At 76.7% G+C, this 25795-nt stretch overlaps 1 protein-coding gene across 4 annotated transcripts in view; it reads left to right on the top strand.

Annotated features, from left to right (window-relative positions):
- SLC4A2 (solute carrier family 4 member 2) overlaps positions 1 to 25795 on the top strand; it is a 118203-nt gene that overhangs the window by 54853 nt on the left and 37555 nt on the right. Inside the window, exons 1-2 of one of the 4 annotated variants that reach the window (XM_089776868.1) lie at positions 1406 to 1911; positions 12705 to 12810. In XM_089776868.1, the coding sequence (XP_089632994.1) occupies positions 12772 to 12810 (39 nt within the window). In that variant the 5' untranslated portion in view covers positions 1406 to 1911; positions 12705 to 12771. Of the gene's footprint in view, positions 1 to 1405; positions 1912 to 12704; positions 12811 to 16912; positions 17337 to 18227; positions 18545 to 25795 lie in introns of those variants that run through there. The other 3 variants (XM_089776867.1, XM_089776869.1, XM_089776870.1) reach the window with 3 other exon arrangements.

The raw sequence follows: 25795 nt of genomic DNA on the forward strand, positions 1-25795 counted from the left end.
GGGCGAGCAGGGTCCCGGGGGGGGGGGGCTGGGATCGGGCGTGGCAGGGGCGGGCGGGGTCCCGGGGGGGCTGGCTGGGATCGGGCGTGGCAAGGGCGGGCAGGGCCCCGGGGGGGCTGGCTGGGATCGGGCGTGGCAGGGGCAGGCGGGGTCCCGGGGGGGGGGGGCTGGGATCGGGCGTGGCAGGGGCAGCGGGGTCCCGGGGGGGGGGGCTGGGATCGGGCGTGGCAGGGTCCCGGGGGGGGGCTGGGATCGGGCGTGGCAGGGCGGGCAGGGCCCCGGGGGGGGGCTGGCTGGGATCGGGCGTGGCAGGGGCGGGCGGGTCCCGGGGGGCTGGCTGGGATCGGGCGTGGCAGGGCGGGCAGGGCCCCGGGGGGGGCTGGCTGGGATCGGGCGTGGCAGGGGCGGGCGGGGTCCCGGGGGGCTGGCTGGGATCGGGCGTGGCAGGGCGGGCAGGGCCCCGGGGGGGGGCTGGCTGGGATCGGGCGTGGCAGGTGCGGGCGGGGTCCCGGGGGGGCTGGCTGGGATCGGGCGTGGCAGGGCCCCGGGGGGGGCTGGGATCGGGCGTGGCAGGGCGGGCAGGGCCCCGGGGGGGGGGCTGGCTGGGATCGGGCGTGGCAGGGGCGGGCGGGGTCCCGGGGGGGCTGGCTGGGATCGGGCGTGGCAGGGCGGGCAGGGCCCCGGGGGGGGGGGCTGGGATCGGGCGTGGCAGGGGCAGGCGGGGTCCCGGGGGGGGGGCTGGGATCGGGCGTGGCAGGGGCAGGCGGGGTCCCGGGGGGGGCTGGGATCGGGCGTGGCAGGGCCCCCCGGGGGGGGGCTGGCTGGGATCGGGCGTGGCAGGGCGGGCGGGGTCCCGGGGGGGCTGGCTGGGATCGGGCGTGGCAGGGCGGGCAGAGCCCGGGGGGGGGCTGGCTGGGATCGGGCGTGGCAGGGCGGGCGGGGTCCCGGGGGGGCTGGCTGGGATCGGGCGTGGCAGGGCGGGCAGGGCCCAGGGGTGGGCTGGCTGGGATCGGGCGTGGCAGGGCGGGCAGGGCCCCGGGGGGGGGGCTGGCTGGGATCGGGCGTGGCAGGGCGGGCGGGGTCCCGGGGGGGCCGGCTGGGATCAGGCGTGGCAGGGCCCCGGGGGGGGGCTGGCTGGGATCGGGCGTGGCAGGGCGGGCGGGGTCCCGGGGGGGCTGGCTGGGATCGGGCGTGGCAGGGCGGGCAGGGCCCCGGGGGGGGGGGCTGGGATCGGGTGTGGCAGGGGCAGGCGGGGTCCCGGGGGGGGCTGGGATCGGGCGTGGCAGGGCCCCGGGGGGGGGCTGGCTGGGATCGGGCGTGGCAGGGCGGGCGGGGTCCCGGGGGGCTGGCTGGGATCGGGCGTGGCAGGGCGGGCAGAGCCCGGGGGGGGCTGGCTGGGATCGGGCGTGGCAGGGCGGGCAAGGTCCCGGGGCGGGGGCTGGGATCAGGCGTGGCAGGGGTGCCCAGGAGGCAGGCGCTGGGGCCGGCGGGGCGGGGGGGTCGAACCTCTGGCCCTGCAGGAGCCCCTGTCCCACGGCCCCACGGAGCTGACGTGCCCAGCACGCAGGCAGCCCGGGGGGAGCGCGGCAGCTCTGACCCCGCTGGCCAGGCTGCGGGTGCCGCTTCCCTCCGGACGGCTCCTGGCTGCAGCAGGCAGCGAGCCGAGGCAGGGGGCCGCTGGGAGCGCCCAGGCCCAGGGAGCCCGAGGGAGCCGGAGGTCGGGGCCCTGGGGCTAGTGGAGGCAGCCAGCTGGCTCGGACAGCGGGGTGGGAAAGCCACGAGGCAGGGCAGCCTAATCCGCTGGCTCCAGGAATGTGGAAGTTCTGGCTCCGCCATCTCCCGTAATCAGAGCTGAGCTGGGCGGGCAGCGGGGAGCAGAGCAGAGCGGCTGCCCCGAGGGAGGCTCTGCAGGTTTGTCCTGGCGCGGGCGGGGGGCAGAGCTGGTGCTCCCGGGTCAGGCTCTGGGGGGGTCGTGAGGCGACAGGCGTGTCTGGGGAGAGCAGGGCTGCAGGCTCCGGACGGCCCTGGGGCTCAGCCTGGCTCCGGATGGGCCCTGGGGCTCAGCCTGGCTCCGGACGGGCCCTGGGGCTCAGCCTGGCTCCGGACGGGCCGTGGGGCTCAGCCTGGCTCCGGACGGGCCCTGGGGCTCAGCCTGGCTCCGGACGGGCCCTGGGGCTCAGCCTGGCTCCGGACGGGCCCTGGGGCTCAGCCTGGCTCCGGACGGGCCGTGGGGCTCAGCCTGGCTCCGGACGGGCCCTGGGGCTCAGCCTGGCTCCGGACGGGCCCTGGGGCTCAGCCTGGCTCCGGACGGGCCGTGGGGCTCAGCCTGGCTCCGGACGGGCCCTGGGGCTCAGCCTGGCTCCGGACGGGCCCTGGGGCTCAGCCTGGCTCCGGACGGCCCTGGGGCTCAGCCTGGCTCCGGACCGGCCCTGGGGCTCAGCCTGGCTCCGGACGGGCCCTGGGGCTCAGCCTGGCTCCGGACGGCCCTGGGGCTCAGCCTGGCTCCGGACCGGCCCTGGGGCTCAGCCTGGCTCCGGACGGGCCCTGGGGCTCAGCCTGGCTCCGGACGGGCCCTGGGGCTCAGCCTGGCTCCGGACGGGCCGTGGGGCTCAGCCTGGCTCCGGACCGGCCCTGGGGCTCAGCCTGGCTCCGGACGGCCCTGGGGCTCAGCCTGGCTCCGGACGGGCCCTGGGGCTCAGCCTGGCTCCGGACGGGCCCTGGGGCTCAGCCTGGCTCCGGACGGCCCTGGGGCTCAGCCTGGCTCCGGACGGGCCCTGGGGCTCAGCCTGGCTCCGGACGGGCCCTGGGGCTCAGCCTGGCTCCGGACGGCCCTGGGGCTCAGCCTGGCTCCGGACGGGCCCTGGGGCTCAGCCTGGCTCCGGACGGGCCCCGGGGCTCAGCCTGGCTCCGGACGGCCCTGGGGCTCAGCCTGGCTCCGGACGGGCCCTGGGGCTCAGCCTGGCTCCGGACGGGCCGTGGGGCTCAGCCTGGCTCCGGACGGCCCTGGGGCTCAGCCTGGCTCCGGACGGCCCTGGGGCTCAGCCTGGCTCCGGACGGCCCTGGGGCTCAGCCTGGCTCCGGACGGGCCCCGGGGCTCAGCCTGGCTCCGGACGGCCCTGGGGCTCAGCCTGGCTCCGGACGGCCCTGGGGCTCAGCCTGGCTCCGGACGGGCCCTGGGGCTCAGCCTGGCTCCGGACGGGCCCCGGGGCTCAGCCTGGCTCCGGATGGGCCCCGGGGCTCAGCCTGGCTCCGGACGGCCCTGGGGCTCAGCCTGGCTCCGGACGGGCCCTGGGGCTGCGCTGGCCCGAGGTGCTACCCTGAGGCCACTGAGGGACTGTGGCCGGGGGCCCTGGGCTGGGAGCCTGCCCCGACGGGGGAATGCTCCATCCCAGGGAGACAGCTCCGTCCCTGCGGGCCGCTGGTCTCTGCATTCTGCACGCAGGGCAGCTCTGCCGGGCGCGGGGCTCCCAGCTACTCTGAGGGCTGGGGCAGGAGCCGGAGGCGTGGGGCTGCACCACGGGGGTTTATGCTGGCTCCGGGCGGGGGGAGGGGGCTGCCCCAGCCCCTGCCCCGCCAACCCCTCCCCATCCGAAGGGCAGGCTCCGGGCAGCGGCTCTGGCTGGGGGCACAGGGCCCGTACGGGTGGGCGGGGGCTCTGGGTCGGCATCTGCCCCTCGGCTCCCTCCCTCCCTCCTCCCTGATCTCTGCCAGGCACTGCAGGGAGCTTGGCAGCTGCTGAGGCTGGTGTGCGGCTGCCAGGCCCCTGCTAACTGGGCGGAGGGAGCTCCCCGCCCGGCCCCCCTGCCTGACCCAGCCCAGCCCCCCGCCCGGCCCCCCCCTGCCTGACCCAGCCCAGCTCCCCGCCTGGCCCCCCTGCCTGACCCAGCCCAGCCCCCCGCCCGGCCCCCCCCTGCCTGACCCAGCCCAGCTCCCCGCCCGGCCCCCCTGCCTGACCCAGCCCAGCCCCCCGCCCGGCCCCCCCCTGCCTGACCCAGCCCAGCTCCCCGCCCGGCCCCCCTGCCTGACCCAGCCCAGCCCCCCGCCCGGCCCCCCCCTGCCTGACCCAGCCCAGCTCCCCGCCCGGCCCCCCTGCCTGACCCAGCCCAGCTCCCTGCCCGGCCCCCCTGCCTGACCCAGCCCAGCCCCCCGCCCGGCCCCCCCCTGCCTGACCCAGCCCAGCTCCCTGCCCGGCCCCCCTGCCTGACCCAGCCCAGCCCCCCGCCCAGCCCCCCTGCCCAGCCCCCCGCCCGGCCCCCCTGCCTGACCCAGCCCAGCCCCCCGCCCGGCCCCCCCCTGCCTGACCCAGCCCAGCTCCCTGCCCGGCCCCCCTGCCTGACCCAGCCCAGCCCCCCGCCCGGCCCCCCCCTGCCTGACCCAGCCCAGCTCCCCGCCCGGCCCCCCCCTGCCTGACCCAGCCCAGCCCCCCGCCCGGCCCCCCCTGCCTGACCCAGCCCAGCCCCCCGCCCAGCCCCCCTGCCTGACCCAGCCCAGCTCCCTGCCCGGCCCCCCTGCCTGACCCAGCCCAGCCCCCCGCCCGGCCCCCCCCTGCCTGACCCAGCCCAGCCCCCCGCCCGGCCCCCCCCTGCCTGACCCAGCCCAGCCCCCCACCTGGCCCCCCTGCCCAGCCCCCCGCCCGGCCCCCCTGCCCAGCCCCCCGCCCGGCCCCCCTGCCTGACCCAGCCCAGCCCCCCGCCCGGCCCCCCTGCCTGACCCAGCCCAGCCCCCCGCCCGGCCCCCCCCTGCCTGACCCAGCCCAGCTCCCTGCCCGGCCCCCCTGCCTGACCCAGCCCAGCCCCCCACCTGGCCCCCCTGCCTGACCCAGCCCAGCCCCCCGCCCGGCCCCCCTGCCTGACCCAGCCCAGCCCCCCGCCCGGCCCCCCGGCCCAGCCCCCCGGCCAGCCCCCCTGCCTGACCCAGCCCAGCCCCCCGCCCGGCCCCCCTGCCTGACCCAGCCCAGCCTATCGGCCAGCCCCCTGGCCCAGCACCCCACCTTATCCCCCCCGCCTGGACCCCCAGCCCAGCCCCCTGCCTGACCCAGCCCAGCCCCTAGCCCAGCCCCCCGGCCCAGCCCCCCACCTGATCCCCCCCACCTGGACCCCTAGCTCAGCCCCCTGCCTGACCCAGCCCAGCCCCTCACCCAGCCCCCCTGCCTGACCCAGCCCAGCCCCCCAGCCCAGCCCAGCCCCCAGCCTGACCCAGCCTAGCCCCCGCCTGATCCCCCCAGCCCATCACCCTGCCTGATTTCCCCCAGCTGCCCTGGCCGGCCCTCCCAACCCGGCCTCCCTGCCTGACCCAGCCCAGCCCCTCGGCCAGCCCCCAGCCCAGCACCCCTACCTGACCCAGTCCAGCCCCCCGCCCAGCCCCCCTGCCTGACCCAGCCCCCACTCCCCCCCATGGACCCTCCCACCTGGGAATTGAAGCACCTTGAGTCCAGCAGGAAAGCAGACTCCCCGCTACTCCTGCTCCAGCCCCTCCCATCAGGGGCACTGCGGGGGGCACCCGGCTCCTCCCCGAGGGGCGCTGTGGGGGCAGGGCGCTGGCGGGGGGCACCCGGCTCCTCCCCGAGGGGCGCTGTGGGGGCAGGGCGCTGGTGGGGGGCACCCGGCTCCTCCCCGAGGGGCGCTGTGGGGGCACTTGGCTGTGGCTGAGGGGGGCACACGGGCTGGGGGGGCTGCGGCTGAGGGGGGCACACGGGGGCTGGGGGGAGCACACGGGGGCTGGGGGGAGCACACGCTGCCCGGGCCAGGCCTGCGGGGGGGGCACACGGGGGCTGGGGGGAGCACACGCTGCCCGGGCCAGGCCTGCGGGGGGGGCACACGGGGGCTGGGGGGAGCACACGCTGCCCGGGCCAGGCCTGCGGGGGGGGCACACGGGGGCTGGGGGGAGCACACGCTGCCCGGGCCAGGCCTGCGGGGGGGGGGCACACGGGGGCTGGGGGGAGCACACGGGGGCTGGGGGGAGGACACGCTGCCCGGGCCAGGCCTGCGGGGGGGGCACACGGGGGCTGGGGGGAGCACACGCTGCCCGGGCCAGGCCTGCGGGGGGGGGCACACGGGGGCTGGGGGGAGCACACGCTGCCCGGGCCAGGCCTGCGGGGGGGGCACACGGGGGCTGGGGGGAGGACACGCTGCCTGGGCCAGGCCTGCGGGGGGGGGCACACGGGGGCTGGGGGGAGCACACGCTGCCCCGGCCAGGCCTGCGGGGGGGGGCACACGGGGGCTGGGGAGGCTGCGGCTGAGGGGGGCACACGGGGGCTGGGGGGAGCACACGCTGCCCCGGCCAGGCCTGCGGGGGGGCACACGGGGGCTGGGGGGAGCACACGGGGGCTGGGGAGGCTGCGGCTGAGGGGGGCACACGGGGGCTGGGGGGAGCACACGCTGCCCCGGCCAGGCCTGCGGGGGGGGGCACACGGGGGCTGGGGAGGCTGCGGCTGAGGGGGGCACACGGGGGCTGGGGGGAGCACACGCTGCCCCGGCCAGGCCTGCGGGGGGGGCACACGGGGGCTGGGGGGAGCACACGGGGGCTGAGGGGGGCACACGGGGGCTGGGGAGGCTGCGGCTGAGGGGGGCACACGGGGGCTGAGGGGGGCACACGGGGGCTGGGGGGAGCACACGGGGGCTGAGGGGGGCACACGGGGGCTGGGGGGAGCACACGCTGCCCGGCCAGGCCTGCGGGGGGGGGGCCGTGGTGAGGCCGGGTGAGTAACCATGTGAGGACCAGTCATCAGCAGCATCTTCCTCTGCCCCGGCAGTCGCGTGGCTGCGCCGAAGGAGACTCGCTCCGGGACGTACAGCCCTGCGGACGGGACTGGCCGGGCCAGGGTTAGTGGTGGCCGGGCTGGGGATCAGTGGGGCCCTGTGGCACATGGGGGGGGGGAGTCGCAGGAGCCTGTGATACCTGGGGGGGGGTCGCAGGAGCCTGTGGTACATGGGGGGGGAGTCGCAGGAGCCTGTGATACCTGGGGGGGGGGTCCACAGGAGCCTGTGGTACATGGGGGGGGGTCGCAGGGGCCTGTGATACCTGGGGGGGGGGTCCACAGGAGCCTGTGGTACATGGGGGGGGGGTCGCAGGGGCCTGTGATACCTGGGGGGGGGGGTCCACAGGAGCCTGTGGTACATGGGGGGGGAGTCGCCGGAGCCTGTGATACCTGGGGGGGGGTCGCAGGAGCCTGTGGTACATGGGGGGGGGTCGCAGGGGCCTGTGGTACATGGGGGGGGGTCGCAGGGGCCTGTGATACCTGGGGGGGAGTCGCAGGGTCCTGTGATACCTGGGGGGGGGTGGCAGGGGCCTGTGGCACACGGCGGGGGGAGGTGGCAGGGGCCTGTGGTACCTGGGGGGGGTTCACAGGGGCCTGTGGCACACGGGGGGGGAGGTGGCAGGGGCCTGTGGTACCTGGGGGGGTTCCCAGGGGCCTGTGGCACACGGGGGGAGGTGGCAGCGCCCTGTGGTACCTGGGGGGGTTCCCAGGCGCCTGTGGCACACGGGAGGGGAGGTGGCAGCGCCCTGTGGTACCTGGGGGGGTTCCCAGGGGCCTGTGGCACACGCGGGGGAGGTGGCAGGGCCCTGTGGTACCTGGGGGGTTCCCAGGGGCCTGTGGCACACGGGAGGGGAGGTGGCAGCGCCCTGTGATACCTGGGGGGTTCCCAGGGGCCTGTGGCACACGGGGGGGGGGGGAGGTGGCAGGGCCCTGTGGTACCTGGGGGGTTCCCAGGGGCCTGTGGCACACGGGAGGGGAGGTGGCAGCGCCCTGTGGTACCTGGGGGGTTCCCAGGGGCCTGTGGCACACGGGGGGGAGGTGGCAGGGCCCTGTGGTACCTGGGGGGGAGTCGCAGGGGCCTGTGGCACACGGGGGAGGGAGATGGCAGCGCCCTGTGGTACCTGGGGGGGTTCCCAGGCGCCTGTGGCACACGGGGGGGAGGTGGCAGCGCCCTGTGGTACCTGGGGGGGAGTCGCAGGGGCCTGTGGCACACGGGGGGGGGGGGAGGTGGCAGGGCTCTGTGGTACCTGGGGGGGTTCCCAGGCGCCTGTGGCACACGGGGGGAGGTGGCAGGGCCCTGTGGTACCTGGGGGGGAGTTGCAGGGGCCTGTGGCACACGGGGGGGGGGAGGTGGCAGGGCCCTGTGGTACCTGGGGGGGAGTCGCAGGGGCCTGTGGCACACGGGGGGGGAGGTGGCAGCGCCCTGTGGTACCTGGGGGTTCCCAGGGGCCTGTGGCACACGGGGGGGGGGGAGGTGGCAGGGCCCTGTGGTACCTGGAGGGTTCCCAGGGGCCTGTGGCACACGGGGGGAGGTGGCAGGGCCCTGTGGTACCTGGGGGGAGTCGCAGGGGCCTGTGGCACACGGGGGAGGGAGATGGCAGCGCCCTGTGGTACCTGGGGGAATCCCAGGGGCCTGTGGCACACGGGGGGGGGAGGTGGCAGGGCCCTGTGGTACCTGGGGGGTTCCCAGGGGCCTGTGGCACACGGGGGGGGAGGTGGCAGCGCCCTGTGGTACCTGGGGGGTTCACAGGGGCCTGTGGCACACGGGGGGGGGGAGGTGGCAGCGCCCTGTGGTACCTGGGGGGGAGTCGCAGGGGCCTGTGGCACACGGGGGGGGGGGGAGGTGGCAGGGCCCTGTGGTACCTGGGGGGTTCCCAGGGACCTGTGGCACACGGGGGAGAGGTGGCAGCGCCCTGTGGTACCTGGGGGGGTTCCCAGGGGCCTGTGGCACACGGGGGGGGAGGTGGCAGCGCCCTGTGGTACCTGGGGGGTTCCCAGGGGCCTGTGGCACACGGGGGGGAGGTGGCAGGGCCCTGTGGTACCTCGGGGGGAGTCGCAGGGGCCTGTGGCACACGGGGGGGAGGTGGCAGGGCCCTGTGGTACCTGGGGGGGGAGTCGCAGGGGCCTGTGGCACACGGGGGGGAGGTGGCAGGGCCCTGTGGTACCTGGGGGGGAGTCGCAGGGGCCTGTGGCACACGGGGGGGGGGAGGTGGCAGGGCCCTGTGGTACCTGGGGGGGTTCGCAGGGGCCTGTGGCATACGGGGGGGGAGGTGGCAGGGCCCTGTGGTACCTGGGGGGTTCCCAGGGGCCTGTGGCACACGGGGGGGAGGTGGCAGGGCCCTGTGGTACCTGGGGGGTTCCCAGGGGCCTGTGGCACACGGGGGGGGGAGGTGGCAGGGCCCTGTGGTACCTGGGGGGTTCCCAGGGGCCTGTGGCACACGGGGGGGAGGTGGCAGGGCCCTGTGGTACCTGGGGGGTTCCCAGGGGCCTGTGGCACACGGGGGGGAGGTGGCAGGGCCCTGTGGTACCTGGGGGGTTCCCAGGGGCCTGTGGCACACGGGGGGAGGTGGCAGGGCCCTGTGGTACCTGGGGGGTTCCCAGGGGCCTGTGGCACACGGGGGGGGAGGTGGCAGGGCCCTGTGGTACCTGGGGGGTTCCCAGGGGCCTGTGGCACACGGGGGGGAGGTGGCAGGGCCCTGTGGTACCTGGGGGGGTTCACAGGGGCCTGTGGCACACGGGGGGGGGAGGTGGCAGCGCCCTGTGGTACCTGGGGGGTTCCCAGGGCCTGTGGCACACGGGGGGGAGGTGGGGGGGAGGTGGCAGGGCCCTGTGGTACCTGGGGGGTTCCCAGGGGCCTGTGGCACACGGGGGGAGGGGAGGTGGCAGGGCCCTGTGGTACCTGGGGGGTTCCCCGGGGTCTGTGGCACACGGGGGGAGGTGGGGGGGAGGGGTGCAGGGCTGGGGCCGTGGTGGGGGTGGGTGCGGGGGTCTCCCATGCGGACGGAGCCCGTGGCCCGGCCTGTCCCACGTCCCCTCTCTCCTGCCGGGCCCTGGGCGCCGACTCGCTCTCTCCGGCCTGGTGGCCAAGACAAACCGGCCGGAGCCTCCGCCCTGAGCGCAGCCGCTTCCCTGTTTTCCTATGGCCTCCTGCCACCCGGCCTGGCCCTGCCCTGCCCTGCTCGCCCCTGCCTGGAGGGCAGCAGCTGTAACCTTGCGGGGACGCATGCACCCCGGGGCGCAGGGCGGGGGAGGGGAGCCGTGTGCGGGTGGGGGTGGGAGGCATGCACCCCGGGGCGCAGGGCGGGGAGGGGAGCCGTGTGCGGGTGGGGGTGGGAGGCATGCACCCCGGGGCGCCGGGCGGGGGAGGGGAGCCATGTGTGGGTGGGGGTGGGAGGCATGCACCCCGGGGCGCCGGGCGGGGGAGGGGAGCCATGTGTGGGTGGGGGTGGGAGGCATGCACCCCGGGGCGCAGGGCGGGGGGAGGGGAGCCATGTGCGGGTGGGGGTGGGAGGCATGCACCCCGGGGCGCAGGGCGGGGGAGGGGAGCCATGTGCGGGTGGGGGTGGGAGGCATGCACCCCGGGGCGCAGGGCGGGGGAGGGGAGCCATGTGCGGGTGGGGGTGGGAGGCATGCACCCCGGGGCGCAGGGCGGGGAAGGGGAGCCATGTGCGGGTGGGGGGTGGGAGGCATGCACCCCGGGGCGCAGGGCGGGGGAGGGGAGCCATGTGTGGGTGGGGGTGGAGGGCATGCACCCCGGGCGCAGGGCGGGGAGGGGAGCCATGTGCGGGTGGGGGTGGGAGGCATGCACCCCGGGGCGCAGGGCGGGGGAGGGGAGCCATGTGTGGGTGGGGGTGGGAGGCATGCACCCCGGGGCGCAGGGCGGGGGAGGGGAGCCATGTGCGGGTGGGGGTGGAGGGCATGCACCCCGGGGCGCAGGGCGGGGGAGGGGAGCCATGTGCAGGTGGGGGTCGGAGGCATGCACCCCGGGGCGCAGGGCGGGGGACGGGAGCCATGTGGGGGTGGGGGTGGGAGGCATGCACCCCGGGGCGCAGGGCGGGGGAGGGGAGCCGTGTGCGGGTGGGGGGTGGGAGGCATGCACCCCGGGGCGCAGGGCGGGGGAGGGGAGCCGTGTGCGGGTGGGGGGTGGGAGGCATGCACCCCGGGGCGCAGGGCGGGGGAGGGGAGCCGTGTGCGGGTGGGGGATGGGACGCATGCACCCCGGGGCGCAGGGCGGGGGAGGGGAGCCGTGTGTGGGTGGGGGTGGGAGGCATGCACCCCGGGGCGCAGGGCGGGGGAGGGGAGCCGTGTGCGGGTGGGGGGTGGGAGGCATGCACCCCGGGGCGCAGGGCGGGGGAGGGGAGCCGTGTGCGGGTGGGGGTGGAGGCATGCACCCCGGGGCGCAGGGCGGGGGAGGGGAGCCGTGTGCAGGTGGGGGGGTGGGAGGCATGCACCCCGGGGCGCAGGGCGGGGGAGGGGAGCCATGTGCGGGTGGGGGTGGAGGGCATGCACCCCGGGGCGCAGGGCGGGGGAGGGGAGCCATGTGCGGGTGGGGGTGGGAGGCATGCACCCCGGGGCGCAGGGCGGGGGAGGGGAGCCATGTGCGGGTGGGGGGTGGGAGGCATGCACCCCGGGGCGCAGGGCGGGGGAGGGGAGCCATGTGCGGGTGGGGGGTGGGAGGCATGCACCCCGGGGCGCAGGGCGGGGGAGGGGAGCCGTGTGCGGGTGGGGGTGGAGGGCATGCACCCCGGGGCGCAGGGCGGGGGAGGGGAGCCGTGTGCGGGTGGGGGTGGAGGGCATGCACCCCGGGGCGCAGGGCGGGGGAGGGGAGCCGTGTGCGGGTGGGGGTGGAGGGCATGCACCCCGGGGCGCAGGGCGGGGGAGGGGAGCCGTGTGCGGGTGGGGGTGGAGGGCATGCACCCCGGGGCGCAGGGCGGGGGAGGGGAGCCGTGTGCGGGTGGGGGTGGAGGGCATGCACCCCGGGGTGCAGGGCAGGGGAGGGGAGCCGTGTGCGGGTGGGGGTGGAGGGCATGCACCCCGGGGCGCAGGGCGGGGAGGGGAGCCATGTGCGGGTGGGGGGTGGAGGGCATGCACCCCGGGGCGCAGGGCGGGGGAGGGGAGCCGTGTGCGGGTGGGGGTGGAGGGCATGCACCCCGGGGCGCAGGGCGGGGGAGGGGAGCCGTGTGCGGGTGGGGGGTGGAGGGCATGCACCCCGGGGCGCAGGGCGGGGGAGGGGAGCCGTGTGCGGGTGGGGGTGGAGGGCATGCACCCCGGGGCGCAGGGCGGGGGAGGGGAGCCGTGTGCGGGTGGGGGTGGAGGGCATGCACCCCGGGGCGCAGGGCGGGGGAGGGGAGCCGTGTGCGGGTGGGGGTGGAGGGGATGCACCCCGGGGTGCAGGGCAGGGGAGGGGAGCCGTGTGCGGGTGGGGGTGGAGGGCATGCACCCCGGGGCGCAGGGCGGGGGAGGGGAGCCGTGTGCGGGTGGGGGTGGAGGGCATGCACCCCGGGGCGCAGGGCGGGGGAGGGGAGCCGTGTGCGGGTGGGGGGTGGAGGGCATGCACCCCGGGGCGCAGGGCGGGGGAGGGGAGCCGTGTGCGGGTGGGGGTGGAGGGCATGCACCCCGGGGCGCAGGGCGGGGGAGGGGAGCCGTGTGCGGGTGGGGGTGGAGGGCATGCACCCCGGGGCGCAGGGCGGGGGAGGGGAGCCGTGTGCGGGTGGGGGGTGGAGGGCATGCACCCTGGGGCGCAGGGCGGGGGAGGGGAGCCGTGTGCGGGTGGGGGGTGGAGGGCATGCACCCCGGGGCGCAGGGCGGGGGAGGGGAGCCGTGTGCGGGTGGGGGTGGAGGGCATGCACCCCGGGGCGCAGGGCGGGGGAGGGGCCGCACTGCAGCTGGGGGCCCTGGGGGGACACGCGGTGGTGACCCCGCCCGTTTCTGCTCTCTCCCCCGGCAGGTGATGCGTGGGCTCGGCGCCGGGCGCTGGCGTGCGAAGACGAGGGGCTAACCGGACCGGCCCCGCCATGAGCTGCCCCCACGGCGCCGCCTCCACCTGCCAGAGCGTAAGGGGCAGCGAGGGGGCCGGGCCACCTGGGTCCTCTGCCCTGTCTGGCAGGGCACCGTGTCCTGGGGAGGGGCTCTGTGAGGAGGGGGGCAGGGCTGGGGGCTCTGTGGGGCAGTCAGGGCAGGGGGCTCTGTGGGGGGCAGAGCTGGGGGCTCTGTGGGGGCAGGGCCGGGGGCTCTGTGGGGGCAGGGCTGGGGGCTCTGTGGGGCCAGGGCCGGGAGCTCTGTGGGGGGCAGGGCCGGGGGCTGTGGGGCAGGCAGGGCCAGGGGCTCTGTGGGGGCAGAGCTGGGGGCTGTGGGGCAGGCAGGGCCGGGGGCTCTGTGGGGGCAGAGCTGGGGGCTCTGTGGGGGCAGGGCCGGGGGCTGTGGGGCAGGCAGGGCCGGGGGCTCTGTGGGGGCAGAGCTGGGGGCTCTGTGGGGGCAGGGCCGGGGGCTCTGTGGGGGCAGGGCCGGGGGCTCTGTGGGGGCAGGGCCGGGGGCTCTGTGGGGGCAGGCAGGGCCGGGGGCTCCATGGGGGGCAGGGCCGGGGGCTCTGTGGGGCAGTCAGGGCAGGGGGCTCTGTGGGGGGCAGAGCTGGGGGCTCTGTGGGGGCAGGGCCGGGGGCTCTGTGGGGGGCAGAGCTTGGGGCTCTGTGGGGGGCAGGGCCCGGGGCTCTGTGGGGGCAGGGCTGGGGGCTCTGTGGGGCCAGGGCCGGGAGCTCTGTGGGGGGCAGGGCCGGGGGCTGTGGGGCAGGCAGGGCCAGGGGCTCTGTGGGGGCAGGGCCGGGGGCTGTGGGGCAGGCAGGGCCGGGGGCTCTGTGGGGGCAGGGCCGGGGGCTCTGTGGGGGCAGGGCCGGGGGCTCTGTGGGGGCAGGGCTGGGGGCTCTGTGGGGGCAGGGCCGGGGGCTCTGTGGGGCAGGCAGGGCCGGGAGCTCTGTGGGGGCAGGGCCGGGAGCTGTGGGGCAGGCAGGGCCGGGGGCTCTGTGGGGCCAGGGCCGGGGGCTGTGGGGCAGGCAGGGCCGGGGGCTCTGTGGGGGCAGGGCCGGGGGCTCTGTGGGGGCAGAGCGGGGGGCTGTGGGGCAGGCAGGGCCGGGGGCTCTGTGGGGGCAGAGCTGGGGGCTCTGTGGGGGGCAGGGCCGGGGGCTGTGGGGCAGGCAGGGCCGGGGGCTCTGTGGGGGCAGAGCTGGGGGCTCTGTGGGGGGCAGGGCCGGGGGCTGTGGGGCAGGCAGGGCTGGGGGCTGTGGGGCAGGCAGGGCCGGGGGCTCTGTGGGGGGCAGAGCCGGGGGCTGTGGGGCAGGCAGGGCCGGGGGCTCTGTGAGGGGAGAGCTGGGGGTTCTGTGGGGGGCAGGGCCGGGGGCTCTGTGGGGCAGTCAGGGCCAGGGGCTCTGTGGGGGGCAGAGCTTGGGGCTCTGTGGGGGGTAGGGCCGGGGGCTGTGGGGCAGGCAGGGCCGGGGGCTCTGTGAGGGGCAGAGGTGGGGGCTCTGTGGGGGCAGGGCCGGGGGCTGTGGGGCAGGCAGGGCTGGGGGCTCTGTGGGGGCAGGGCTGGGGGCTCTGTGGGGGCAGGGCCGGGGGCTCTGTGGGGCCAGGGCCGGGAGCTCTGTGGGGGCAGGGCCGGGGGCTGTGGGGCAGGCAGGGCCGGGGGCTCTGTGGGGGCAGAGCTGGGGGGCTCTGTGGGGGCAGGGCCGGGGGCTCTGTGGGGGGCAGAGCTTGGGGCTCTGTGGGGGGCAGGGCCCGGGGCTCTGTGGGGGCAGGGCTGGGGCTCTGTGGGGCCAGGGCCGGGAGCTCTGTGGGGGGCAGGGCCGGGGGCTCTCTGGGGGCAGGGCCGGGGGCTGTGGGGCAGGCAGGGCTGGGGGCTCTGTGGGGGCAGGGCCGGGGGCTGTGGGGCAGGCAGGGTCGGGGGCTCTATGAGGGCAGGGCCGGGGGCTCTGTGGGGCCAGGGCCGGGGGCTGTGGGGCAGGCAGGGCTGGGGGCTCTGTGGGGGCAGAGCGGGGGGCTCTATGGGGGCAGGGCCGGGGGCTCTGTGGGGGGCAGAGCGGGGGGCTCTGTGGGGGGCAGAGCGGGGGGCTCTGTGGGGGCAGAGCGGGGGGCTCTATGGGGGCAGGGCCGGGGGCTCTGTGGGGGCAGGGCCGGGGGCTCTATGGGGGCAGGGCCGGGGGCTGTGGGGCAGGCAGGGCTGGGGGCTCTGTGGGGGCAGAGCGGGGGGCTCTATGGGGGCAGGGCCGGAGGCTCTATGGGGGCAGGGCCGGGGGCTCTGTGGGGGCAGAGCGGTGGGCTCTATGGGGCCAGGGCCGGGGGCTCTGTGGGGGCAGGGCCGGGGGCTGTGGGGCAGGCAGGGCTGGGGGCTCTGTGGGGGCAGAGCGGGGGGCTCTATGGGGGCAGGGCCGGGGGCTCTGTGGGGCAGGCAGGGCCGGGGGCTCTATGGGGGCAGGGCCGGGGGCTGTGGGGCAGGTAGGGCCGGGGGCTCTATGGGGGCAGGGCCGGGGGCTCTGTGCGGGCAGGGCCGGGGGCTGTGGGGCAGGCAGGGCCGGGGGCTCTGTGGGGGCAGGGCCGGGGGCTGTGGGGCAGGCAGGGCCGGGGGCTCTGTGCGGGCAGGGCCGGGGGCTGTGGGGCAGGCAGGGCCGGGGGCTCTGTGGGGCCAGGGCCGGGGGCTCTGTGGGGGCAGGGCCGGGGGCTGTGGGGCAGGCAGGGCCGGGGGCTCTGTGGGGCCAGGGCCGGGGGCTCTGTGGGGCCAGCGCCGGGGCTCTGTGGGGGCAGGGCCGGGGGCTCTGTGGGGCCAGGGCCGGGGGCTCTGTGCGGGCAGGGCCGGGGGCTGTGGGGCAGGCATGGCCGGGGGCTCTGTGCGGGCAGGGCCGGGGGCTGTGGGGCAGGCAGGGCCGGGGGCTCTGTGGGGGCAGGGCCGGGGGCTGTGGGGCAGGCAGGGCCGGGGGCTCTGTGGGGCCAGGGCCGGGGGCTCTGTGGGGCCAGGGCCGGGGGCTCTCTGGGGGCAGGGCCGGGGGCTGTGGGGCAGGCAGGGCCGGGGGCTCTGTGGGGCCAGGGCCGGGAGCTCTGTGGGGCCAGGGCCGGGGGCTCTATGGGGCAGGGCCGGGGGCTCTGTGGGGCCAGGGCCGGGGGCTCTGTGGGGGCAGGGCTGGGGGCTCTGTGGGGCCAGGGCCGGGGGCTCTGTCGGGCCAGGGCCGGGGGCTCTGTGGGGGCAGGGCCGGGGGCTCTGTGGGGCCAGGGCCGGGGGCTCTATGGGGCAGGGCCGGGGGCTCTGTGGGGGCAGGGCCGGGGGCTGTGGGGCAGGCAGGGCCGGGGGCTGTGGGGGCAGGGCCGGGGGCTGTGGGGCAGGCAGGGCCGGGGGCTCTCTGGGGGCAGGGCCGGGGCCGTGGGGCAGGCAGGGCTGGGGGCTCTCTGGGGGCAGGGCCGGGGCTGTGGGGCAGGCAGGGCCGGGGGCTCTGTGGGGGCAGGGCCGGGGCCGTGGGGCAGGCAGGGCCGGGGGCTCTCTGGGGGCAGGGCCGGGGCTGTGGGGCAGGCAGGGCCGGGGGCTCTGTGGTGGCAGGGCCGGGGCCGTGGGGCAGGCAGGGCCGGGGGCTCTCTGGGGGCAGGGCCGGGGGCTGTGGGATAGGCAGGGCCGGGGGCTGTGGGGGCAGGGCCGGGGGCTGTGGGGCAGGCAGGGCCGGGGGCTCTCTGGGGGCAGGGCCGGGGCCGTGGGGCAGGCAGGGCCGGGGGCTCTCTGGGGGCAGGGCCGGGGCTGTGGGGCAGGCAGGGCCGGGGGCTCTGTGGGGGCAGGGCCGGGGCCGTGGGGCTCTCTGGGGGCAGGGCCGGGGGCTGTGGGGCAGGCAGGGCCGGGGGCTCTGTGGAGCCAGGGCCGGGGGCTCTGTGGGGCCAGGGCCGGGGGCTGTGGGGCAGGCAGGGCCGGGGGCTCTGTGGGGCCAGGGCCGGGGGCTCTGTGGGGCCAGGGCCGGGGGCTGTGGGGCAGGCAGGGCCGGGGCCGTGGGGCAGGCAGGGCCGGGGGCTCTCTGGGGGCAGGGCCAGGGCTGTGGGGCAGGCAGGGCCGGGGGCTCTGTGGGGGCAGGGCTGGGGCCGTGGGGCAGGCAGGGCCGGGGGCTCTGTGGGGGCAGGGCCGGGGGCTCTCTAGGGGCAGGGCCGGGGCCGTGGGGCAGGCAGGGCCGGGGGCTCTCTGGGGGCAGGGCCGGGGCTGTGGGGCAGGCAGGGCCGGGGGCTCTGTGGGGCAGGGCCGGGGCCGTGGGGCAGGCAGGGCCGGGGCAGGGTGCCCGGCCGGGCGAGGCGCCGTGCCGCGGGTCCCAGCCGTGGGTCGCAGGGCGGCGGGTTGCCCCGTGCCCGGCGTCCGGCGGCTCCGTCGCAGCCGCGCCCCAGCCCTGCTCCCGGCGCCGGGTTAATGATTCACCGGAGCCGCGCGCTGGGCCTGGCCGGGCCGTTGGGCCGTGTCCCCATTGTCCAGGCAACAGCGGCCACGTGGGGCACGTGGGGCACGTGGGGCTCGGCCGCCCCTCCTGCCTGCGCCGCCGCCGGCTCCCGCCGCTATGGACTTCCTGCTGGGCCGCCAGGTAGGACGCGCCGGCTCCCCGGCCAGGGGCTGCTGCCCCGCCCGCCCCATGGGCAGTGGCTGGGGGGCCGGGCTGTGCCCACAGGGTGTCCCTGCCCCCCGCCCCCGCCCCCTGCGTGCAGACCAGGCAGGGCCAGAGCACAGGGCCTGTCCGGCCCCCCCGCACGGGGGGTGGGACAGCAGAGAAGGGTGTGGGGCAGGGCTCTGAGGATGTGGGGCTGGACAATGGGGCAGGGCTGGGCGTGGCGGTGACGTGGGTCTCTGGGGGTCCCGGCTGGCTCAGGGGTCATTTGGGGCCGAGGCAGGGATGGGCTAGGTGGGGTCACATGGGGTTGGAAGTGGGGGGGCGGGGTGGGGCGAGAGGTTGGGGTTGCGGGGGTGGGGCGTGGAGGTTAGGAGTGCGGGGGGGCTGTGGGGGCGGGGAGACGGGTCAGGGCTGGCAGTGGGGCAGGATGCAGCAGCGGGAGGGGATGCCCGTAAGGCCCAGCTCTGGCCCGTGTGTGGGTGGAGTGGGGAAGTTGCCATGGGGGCCAGAGGCAGTGGGGCAGAGGAGAGCTGGGGGGCACTGCCTTCCTCCCATAGCCAGGGAGAGCTGCCCCCCATGGGCCCCCACCCAGCCTCCCTCCTGCTAGGGCTGGGGGGCAGGAGCCAGAGGCTGCCCCCCACGGCCAGTGCTAGAGTCTGGTCTCAGGAAAGGGGCTCCTGTATCCCCACCTACACAATACCCCAGGAGGAGGGGCCCTGCCCCCCGGCAGCCCAGGAGGGGCCCTGGCCCCCATCAGCCCAGGAGGGGCCCTGGCCCCCATCAGCCCAGGAGGGGCCCTGCCCCCCGACAGCCCAGGAGGGCCCTGCCCCCCGACAGCCCAGGAGGGGCTGCCCCCCGACAGCCCAGGAGGGGCCCTGCCCCCCGACAGCCCAGGAGGGGCTGCCCCCGGCGCCGTGCAGCCGGGCAGAGGGCGCTGCGCTGGGCGGGCCGCGACTCACCGGGGACGCTCCGGGGCGCCGGATCCCCGCAGAGGGCACCTTCAGGCATGTGCCGGGCCGGCGGGCGCGGGCGTCTCCGTCAATATTTGGAGTGGCACCGAGGGAAGGAGCCGCCCGGCGCCCCCCCCCCCCCCCCCGCGGCTGCGACCTCCCCGGGCCGGCGGAGCCGATAAAGCGCGGAGCCACGGCTGGGCTGCGGGCAGGAGCGGGGACCCCATGGCTCAGGTAGGGGAGGGGCAGCCGGGAGAGCAGACGCAGGCTCCGGCGCATAGAGGGGAGACCAGACGTGTGGGGGGGGGGCTGGAGGGGAGAGGAGACACCGTCACAGGAGGGGAGGGAAGACAAGTCATGGGGCTCCATCTCCAGAGGGGGGGCTGAGACGTGTGGGGCTGGGTCGCTGAGGGGAATGAGACGTGTGAGGCTGGGTCGCTGAGGGGGAGGGGAATGAGACGTGTGGGGCTGGGTCACTGAGGGGCACGGGGATGAGACGTGTGGGGCTGGGTCGCTGAGGGGAATGAGACGTGTGAGGCTGGGTCGCTGAGGGGGAGGGGAATGAGACGTGTGGGGCTCGGTCACTGAGGGGCACGGGGATGAGACGTGTGGGGCAGGGTCGCTGAGAGGGAGGGGGATGAGACGTGTGGGGCTGGGTCCCTGAGGGGGAGGGGGATGAGATGTGTGGGGCTGGGTCGCTGAGGGGGAGGGGGATGAGATGTGTGGGGCTGGGTACCTGAGGGGGAGGGGGATGAGACATATGGGGCTGGGTCGCTGAGGGGCACGGGGATGAGACATGTGGGGCAGGGTCGCTGAGAGGGAGGGGGATGAGACGTGTGGGGCTGGGTCCCTGAGGGGGAGGGGGATGAGACATGCGGGGCTGGGTCGCTGAGGGGGAGGGGGATGAGATGTGTGGGGCTGGGTACCTGAGGGGGAGGGGGATGAGACATATGGGGCTGGGTCGCTGAGGGGCACGGGGATGAGACATGTGGGGCAGGGTCGCTGAGAGGGAGGGGGATGAGACGTGTGGGGCTGGGTCCCTGAGGGGGAGGGGGGATGAGATGTGTGGGGCTGGGTCGCTGAGGGGGAGGGGGATGAGACGTGTGGGGCTGGGTCCCTGAGGGGGAGGGGGATGAGACATGCGGGGCTGGGTCGCTGAGGGAGATGAGATGTGTGGGTCTGGGTCGCTGGTGGGGGGATGAGACGTGCGGGGCTGGGTCGCTGAGGGGGATGAGATGTGTGGGGCTGGGTCGCTGAGGGGGATGAGATGTGTGGGGCTGGGTCACTGAGGGGGAGGGGGATGAGACGTGTGGGGCTGGGTCACTGAGGGGGATGAGACGTGTGGGGCTGGGTCGCTGAGGGGGAGGGGGATGAGACGTGTGGGGCTGGGTCGCTGAGGGGAATGAGACGTGTGAGGCTGGGTCGCTGAGGGGGAGGGGAATGAGACGTGTGGGGCTGGGTCGCTGAGGGGGAGGGGGATGAGACGTGTGGGGCTGGGTCGCTGAGGGGGATGAGATGTGTGGGGCTGGGTCGCTGGGGGGGATGAGAAGTGCGGGGCTGGGTCGCTGAGGGGGATGAGATGTGTGGGGCTGGGTCGCTGAGCGGGAGGGGGATGAGACGTACGGGGCTGGGTGGCTGAGGGGGATGAGACGTGTGGGGCTGGGTCGCTGAGGGGGATGAGATGTGTGGGGCTGGGTCGCTGAGGGGGATGAGATGTGTGGGGCTGGGTCACTGAGGGGGAGGGGGATGAGACGTGTGGGGCTGGGTCACTGAGGGGGATGAGACGTGTGGGGCTGGGTCGCTGAGGGGGAGGGGGATGAGACGTGTGGGGCTGGGTCGCTGAGGGGAATGAGACGTGTGAGGCTGGGTCGCTGAGGGGGAGGGGAATGAGACGTGTGGGGCTGGGTCGCTGAGGGGGAGGGGGATGAGACGTGTGGGGCTGGGTCGCTGAGGGGGATGAGATGTGTGGGGCTGGGTCGCTGGGGGGGATGAGAAGTGCGGGGCTGGGTCGCTGAGGGGGATGAGATGTGTGGGGCTGGGTCGCTGAGCGGGAGGGGGATGAGACGTGCGGGGCTGGGTGGCTGAGGGGGATGAGACGTGTGGGGCTGGGTCGCTGAGGGGGATGAGATGTGTGGGGCTGGGTCGCTGGGGAGGGGATGAGACGTGCGGGGCTGGGTCGCTGAGGGGGATGAGATGTGTGGGGCTGGGTTGCTGAGGGGGAGGGGGATGAGACGTGTGGGGCTGGGTCGCTGAGGGGGATGAGACGTGTGGGGCTGGGTCGCTGAGGGAGAGGGGGATGAGACAGAGCAGACCCCCCCCCCCCCGGCCCAGTGAGTCCGTGGGAATCGCACAGCCCAGCGCAGGGGACCCGGGTACAGAGCAGACCCCCCCCCCCCATGGCCCAGTGAGTCCGTGGGAATCGCACAGCCCAGCGCAGGGGACCCGGGTACAGAGCAGACCCCCCCCCCCCGGCCCAGTGAGTCCGTGGGAATCGCACAGCCCAGCACAGGGGACCCGGGTACAGAGCAGACCCCCCCCCCCCGGCCCAGTGAGTCCGTGGGAATCGCACAGCCCAGCGCAGGGGACCCGGGTACAGAGCAGACCCCCCCCCCCGGCCCAGTGAGTCCGTGGGAATCGCACAGCCCAGCGCAGGGGACCCGGGTACAGAGCAGACCCCCCCCCCCCGGCCCAGTGAGTCCGTGGGAATCGCACAGCCCAGCGCAGGGGACCCGGGTACAGAGCAGACCCCCCCCCCATGGCCCAGTGAGTCCGTGGGAATCGCACAGCCCAGCGCAGGGGACCCGGGTACAGAACAGACCCCCCCCCCCCCCAGGGCCCAGTGAGTCCGTGGGAATCACACAGCCCAGCGCAGGGGACCCGGGTACAGAGCAGACCCCCCCCCCCCCGGCCCAGTGAGTCCGTGGGAATCGCACAGCCCAGCGCAGGGGACCCGGGTACAGAGCAGACCCCCCCCCCGGCCCAGTGAGTCCGTGGGAATCGCACAGCCCAGCGCAGGGGGACCCTGGTACAGAGCAGACCCCCCCCCCCAGGGCCCAGTGAGTCCGTGGGAATCGCACAGCCCAGCGCAGGGGACCCGGGTACAGAGCAGACCCCCCCCCCAGGGCCCAGTGAGTCCGTGGGAATCGCACAGCCCAGCGCAGGGGACCCGGGTACAGAGCAGACCCCCCCCCCCCCCGGCCCAGTGAGTCCGTGGGAATCGCACAGCCCAGCCCAGGGGGACCCGGGTACAGAGCAGACCCCCCCCCCAGCCCAGTGAGTCCGTGGGAATCGCACAGCCCAGCGCAGGGGACCCGGGCACAGAGCAGACCCCCCCCCCCGGCCCAGTGAGTCCGTGGGAATCGCACAGCCCAGCGCAGGGGACCCGGGTACAGAGCAGACCCCCCCCCCCCGGCCCAGTGAGTCCGTGGGAATCGCACAGCCCAGCGCAGGGGACCCGGGTACAGAGCAGACCCCCCCCCCCCCGGCCCAGTGAGTCCGTGGGAATCGCACAGCCCAGCGCAGGGGACCCGGGTACAGAGCAGACCCCCCCCCCCATGGCCCAGTGAGTCCGTGGGAATCGCACAGCCCAGCGCAGGGGACCCGGGTACAGAGCAGACCCCCCCCCCCACTACGGCCCAGTGAGTCCATGGGAATCGCACAGCCCAGCGCAGGGGACCCGGGTACAGAGCAGACCCCCCCCCCCATGGCCCAGTGAGTCCGTGGGAATCGCACAGCCCAGCGCAGGGGACCCGGGTACAGAGCAGACCCCCCCCCCCGGCCCAGTGAGTCCGTGGGAATCGCACAGCCCAGCGCAGGGGACCCGGGTACAGAGCAGACCCCCCCCCCCCCCCATGGCCCAGTGAGTCCGTGGGAATCGCACAGCCCAGCGCAGGGGACCCGGGTACAGAGCAGACCCCCCCCCCCCGGCCCAGTGAGTCCGTGGGAATCGCACAGCCCAGCGCAGGGGACCCGGGTACAGAGCAGACCCCCCCCCCCCCCCGGCCCAGTGAGTCCATGGGAATCGCACAGCCCAGCGCAGGGGACCCGGGTACAGAGCAGACCCCCCCCCCGGCCCAGTGAGTCCGTGGGAATCGCACAGCCCAGCGCAGGGGACCCGGGTACAGAGCAGACCCCCCCCCCCCCCGGCCCAGTGAGTCCGTGGGAATCGCACAGCCCAGCGCAGGGGACCCGGGTACAGAGCAGACCCCCCCCCCCCATGGCCCAGTGAGTCCGTGGGAATCGCACAGCCCAGCGCAGGGGACCCGGGCACAGAGCAGACCCCCCCCCCCCGGCCCAGTGAGTCCGTGGGAATCGCACAGCCCAGCGCAGGGGACCCGGGTACAGAGCAGACCCCCCCCCCTCCATGGCCCAGTGAGTCCGTGGGAATCGCACAGCCCAGCGCAGGGGGACCCGGGTACAGAGCAGACCCCCCCCCATGGCCCAGTGAGTCCGTGGGAATCGCACAGCCCAGCGCAGGGGACCCGGGTACAGAGCAGACCCCCCCCCCCATGGCCCAGTGAGTCCGTGGGAATCGCACAGCCCAGCGCAGGGGACCCGGGCACAGAGCAGACCCCCCCCCCCCCATGGCCCAGTGAGTCCGTGGGAATCGCACAGCCCAGCGCAGGGGACCCGGGTACAGAGCAGACCCCCCCCCCGCCGGCCCAGTGAGTCAGTGGGAATCGCACAGCCCAGCGCAGGGGACCCGGGTACAGAGCAGACCCCCCCCCCCCCCCGGCCCAGTGAGTCCGTGGGAATCGCACAGCCCAGCACAGGGGACCCGGGTACAGAGCAGACCCCCCCCCCCCCCGGCCCAGTGAGTCCGTGGGAATCGCACAGCCCAGCGCAGGGGACCCGGGTACAGAGCAGACCCCCCCCCCCCCCGGCCCAGTGAGTCCGTGGGAATCGCACAGCCCAGCGCAGGGGACCCGGGTACAGAGCAGACCCCCCCCCCCCGGCCCAGTGAGTCCGTGGGAATCGCACAGCCCAGCGCAGGGGACCCGGGTACAGAGCAGACCCCCCCCCCTCCCCGGCCCAGTGAGTCCGTGGGAATCGCACAGCCCAGCGCAGGGGACCCGGGTACAGAGCAGACCCCCCCCCCTCCATGGCCCAGTGAGTCCGTGGGAATCGCACAGCCCAGCGCAGGGGACCCGGGTACAGAGCAGACCCCCCCTCCCCCACTACGGCCCAGTGAGTCCGTGGGAATCGCACAGCCCAGCACAGGGGACCCGGGCACAGAGCAGACCCCCCCCCCCCCCCGGCCCAGTGAGTCCGTGGGAATCGCACAGCCCAGCGCAGGGGACCCGGGTACAGAGCAGACCCCCCCCCCCCATGGCCCAGTGAGTCCGTGGGAATCGCACAGCCCAGCGCAGGGGACCCGGGTACAGAGCAGACCCCCCCCCCCCGGCCCAGTGAGTCCGTGGGAATCGCACAGCCCAGCGCAGGGGACCCGGGTACAGAGCAGACCCCCCCCCCCATGGCCCAGTGAGTCCATGGGAATCGCACAGCCCAGCGCAGGGGACCCGGGTACAGAGCAGACCCCCACCCACCATGGCCCAGTGAGTCCGTGGGAATCGCACAGCCCAGCGCAGGGGACCCGGGTACAGAGCAGACCCCCCCCCCCATGGCCCAGTGAGTCCGTGGGAATCGCACAGCCCAGCGCAGGGGACCCGGGTACAGAGCAGACCCCCCCCCCATGACCCAGTGAGTCCGTGGGAATCGCACAGCCCAGCGCAGGGGACCCGGGTACAGAGCAGACCCCCCCCCCCCCCATGGCCCAGTGAGTCCGTGGGAATCGCACAGCCCAGCGCAGGGGACCCGGGTACAGAGCAGACCCCCCCCCCCCATGGCCCAGTGAGTCCGTGGGAATCGCACAGCCCAGCGCAGGGGACCCGGGTACAGAGCAGACCCCCCCCCCCCCATGGCCCAGTGAGTCCGTGGGAATCGCACAGCCCAGCGCAGGGGACCCGGGTACAGAGCAGACCCCCCCCCCGGCCCAGTGAGTCCGTGGGAATCGCACAGCCCAGCGCAGGGGACCCGGGTACAGAGCAGACCCCCCCCCCCACTACGGCACAAGTGGTTTGGGGGTTCTGCTAGGGCCCAATTCTGCATGGAGTGAGTGGCAGTGGGCTACAGGGGAGCAGGTTGGGGTCCCAACAGGGGCAGCGTGTGCAGGGGGGCGGGGTGTGTAGGAGGCAGGGGTGGGGTGTGCAGGGGCAGGGTGTGCGTGTGCAGGGGGTGGGGTTCGCAGGAGTGGAGTGTGCAGCGGCGGGGTGTGCAAGGGCGGGGTGTACAAGGATGGGGTGTGCAGGGTGTGTATGCAGGGGCAGGGTGTGCAGGAGGCAGGGTGTGCAGGGGGCGGGGTGTGCAAAGGCGGGGTGTGCAGGGTGTGTGTGTGCAGGGGTGTGTGTGCAGGGGCGGGGTGTGCAAGGGCGGGGTGTGCAGGGTGTGTGTGTGTGCAGGGGGTGTGTGTGCAGGGGTGGGGTGCGCAGGGGCGGGGTGCGCAGGGGCAGGGTGTGCAGGGTCAGGGTGCGCAGGGCTGGGGTGCGCAGGGGCAGGGTGTGCAGGGTGCGAGGTGTGCAGGGGCAGGGTGCACAGGGTGCACAGGGGCGGGGTGCGCAGGGACGGGGTGTGCAGGCGGCAGGGTGTGCAGGGGCGGGGTGTGCAGGAGGCTGGGTGTGCAGGGGCGGGGTGTGTAGGGGTGGGGTATGCAGGGGGCAGGGTGTGTAGGGGCGGGGTGTGCAGGGTGCGAGGTGCGCAGGGGCAGGGTGCACAGGGTGGGGTGCGCAGGGGGCGGGATGTAGAGGGGCGGAGTTTGCAGGGGGTGGGGTGTACAGGGGCGGGGTGTGCAGGGTGCGAGGTGCGCAGGGGCAGGGTGCACAGGGCGGGGTGCGCAGGGGGCGGGGTTTGCAGGGGGCGGGGTGTACAGGGGCAGGGTGTACAGGGGCAGGGTGTGCAGGGGCGGGGTGTACAGGGGCGGAGTTTGCAGGGGGCGGGGTGTACAGGGGCGGGGTGTGCAGGGGGCGGGGTTTGCAGGGGGCGGGGTGTACAGGGGCGGGGTGTGCAGGGGCGGGGTGTACAGGGGCAGGGTGTGCAGGGTGCGAGGTGCGCAGGGGCAGGGTGTACAGGGGGCGGGGTGTACAGGGGGCGGGGTGTATAGGGGCGGGGTGTATGGGGCGGGGTGTGCAGGGTGCGAGGTGCGCAGGGGCAGGGTGCGCAGGGTGGGGTGCGCAGGGGGCGGGGTTTGCAGGGGGCGGGGTGTGCAGGGGCGGGGTGTACAGGGGCAGGGTGTGCAGGGTGCAAGGTGCGCAGGGGCGGGGTGTACAGGGGGCGGGGTGTATAGGGGCGGGGTGTACAGGGGCGGGGTGTACAGGGGTGTATAGGGGCGGGGTGTGCAGGGTGCGAGGTGCGCAGGGGCAGGGTGCACAGGGTGGGGTGCTCAGGGGGCGGGGTTTGCAGGGGGCGGGGTGTACAGGGGCGGGGTGTGCA

Source organism: Pelodiscus sinensis, chromosome 2, assembly GCF_052426305.1.
Source record: "Pelodiscus sinensis isolate ZL-2025 chromosome 2, ASM5242630v1, whole genome shotgun sequence".
NCBI lineage: Eukaryota > Metazoa > Chordata > Testudines > Trionychidae > Pelodiscus > Pelodiscus sinensis.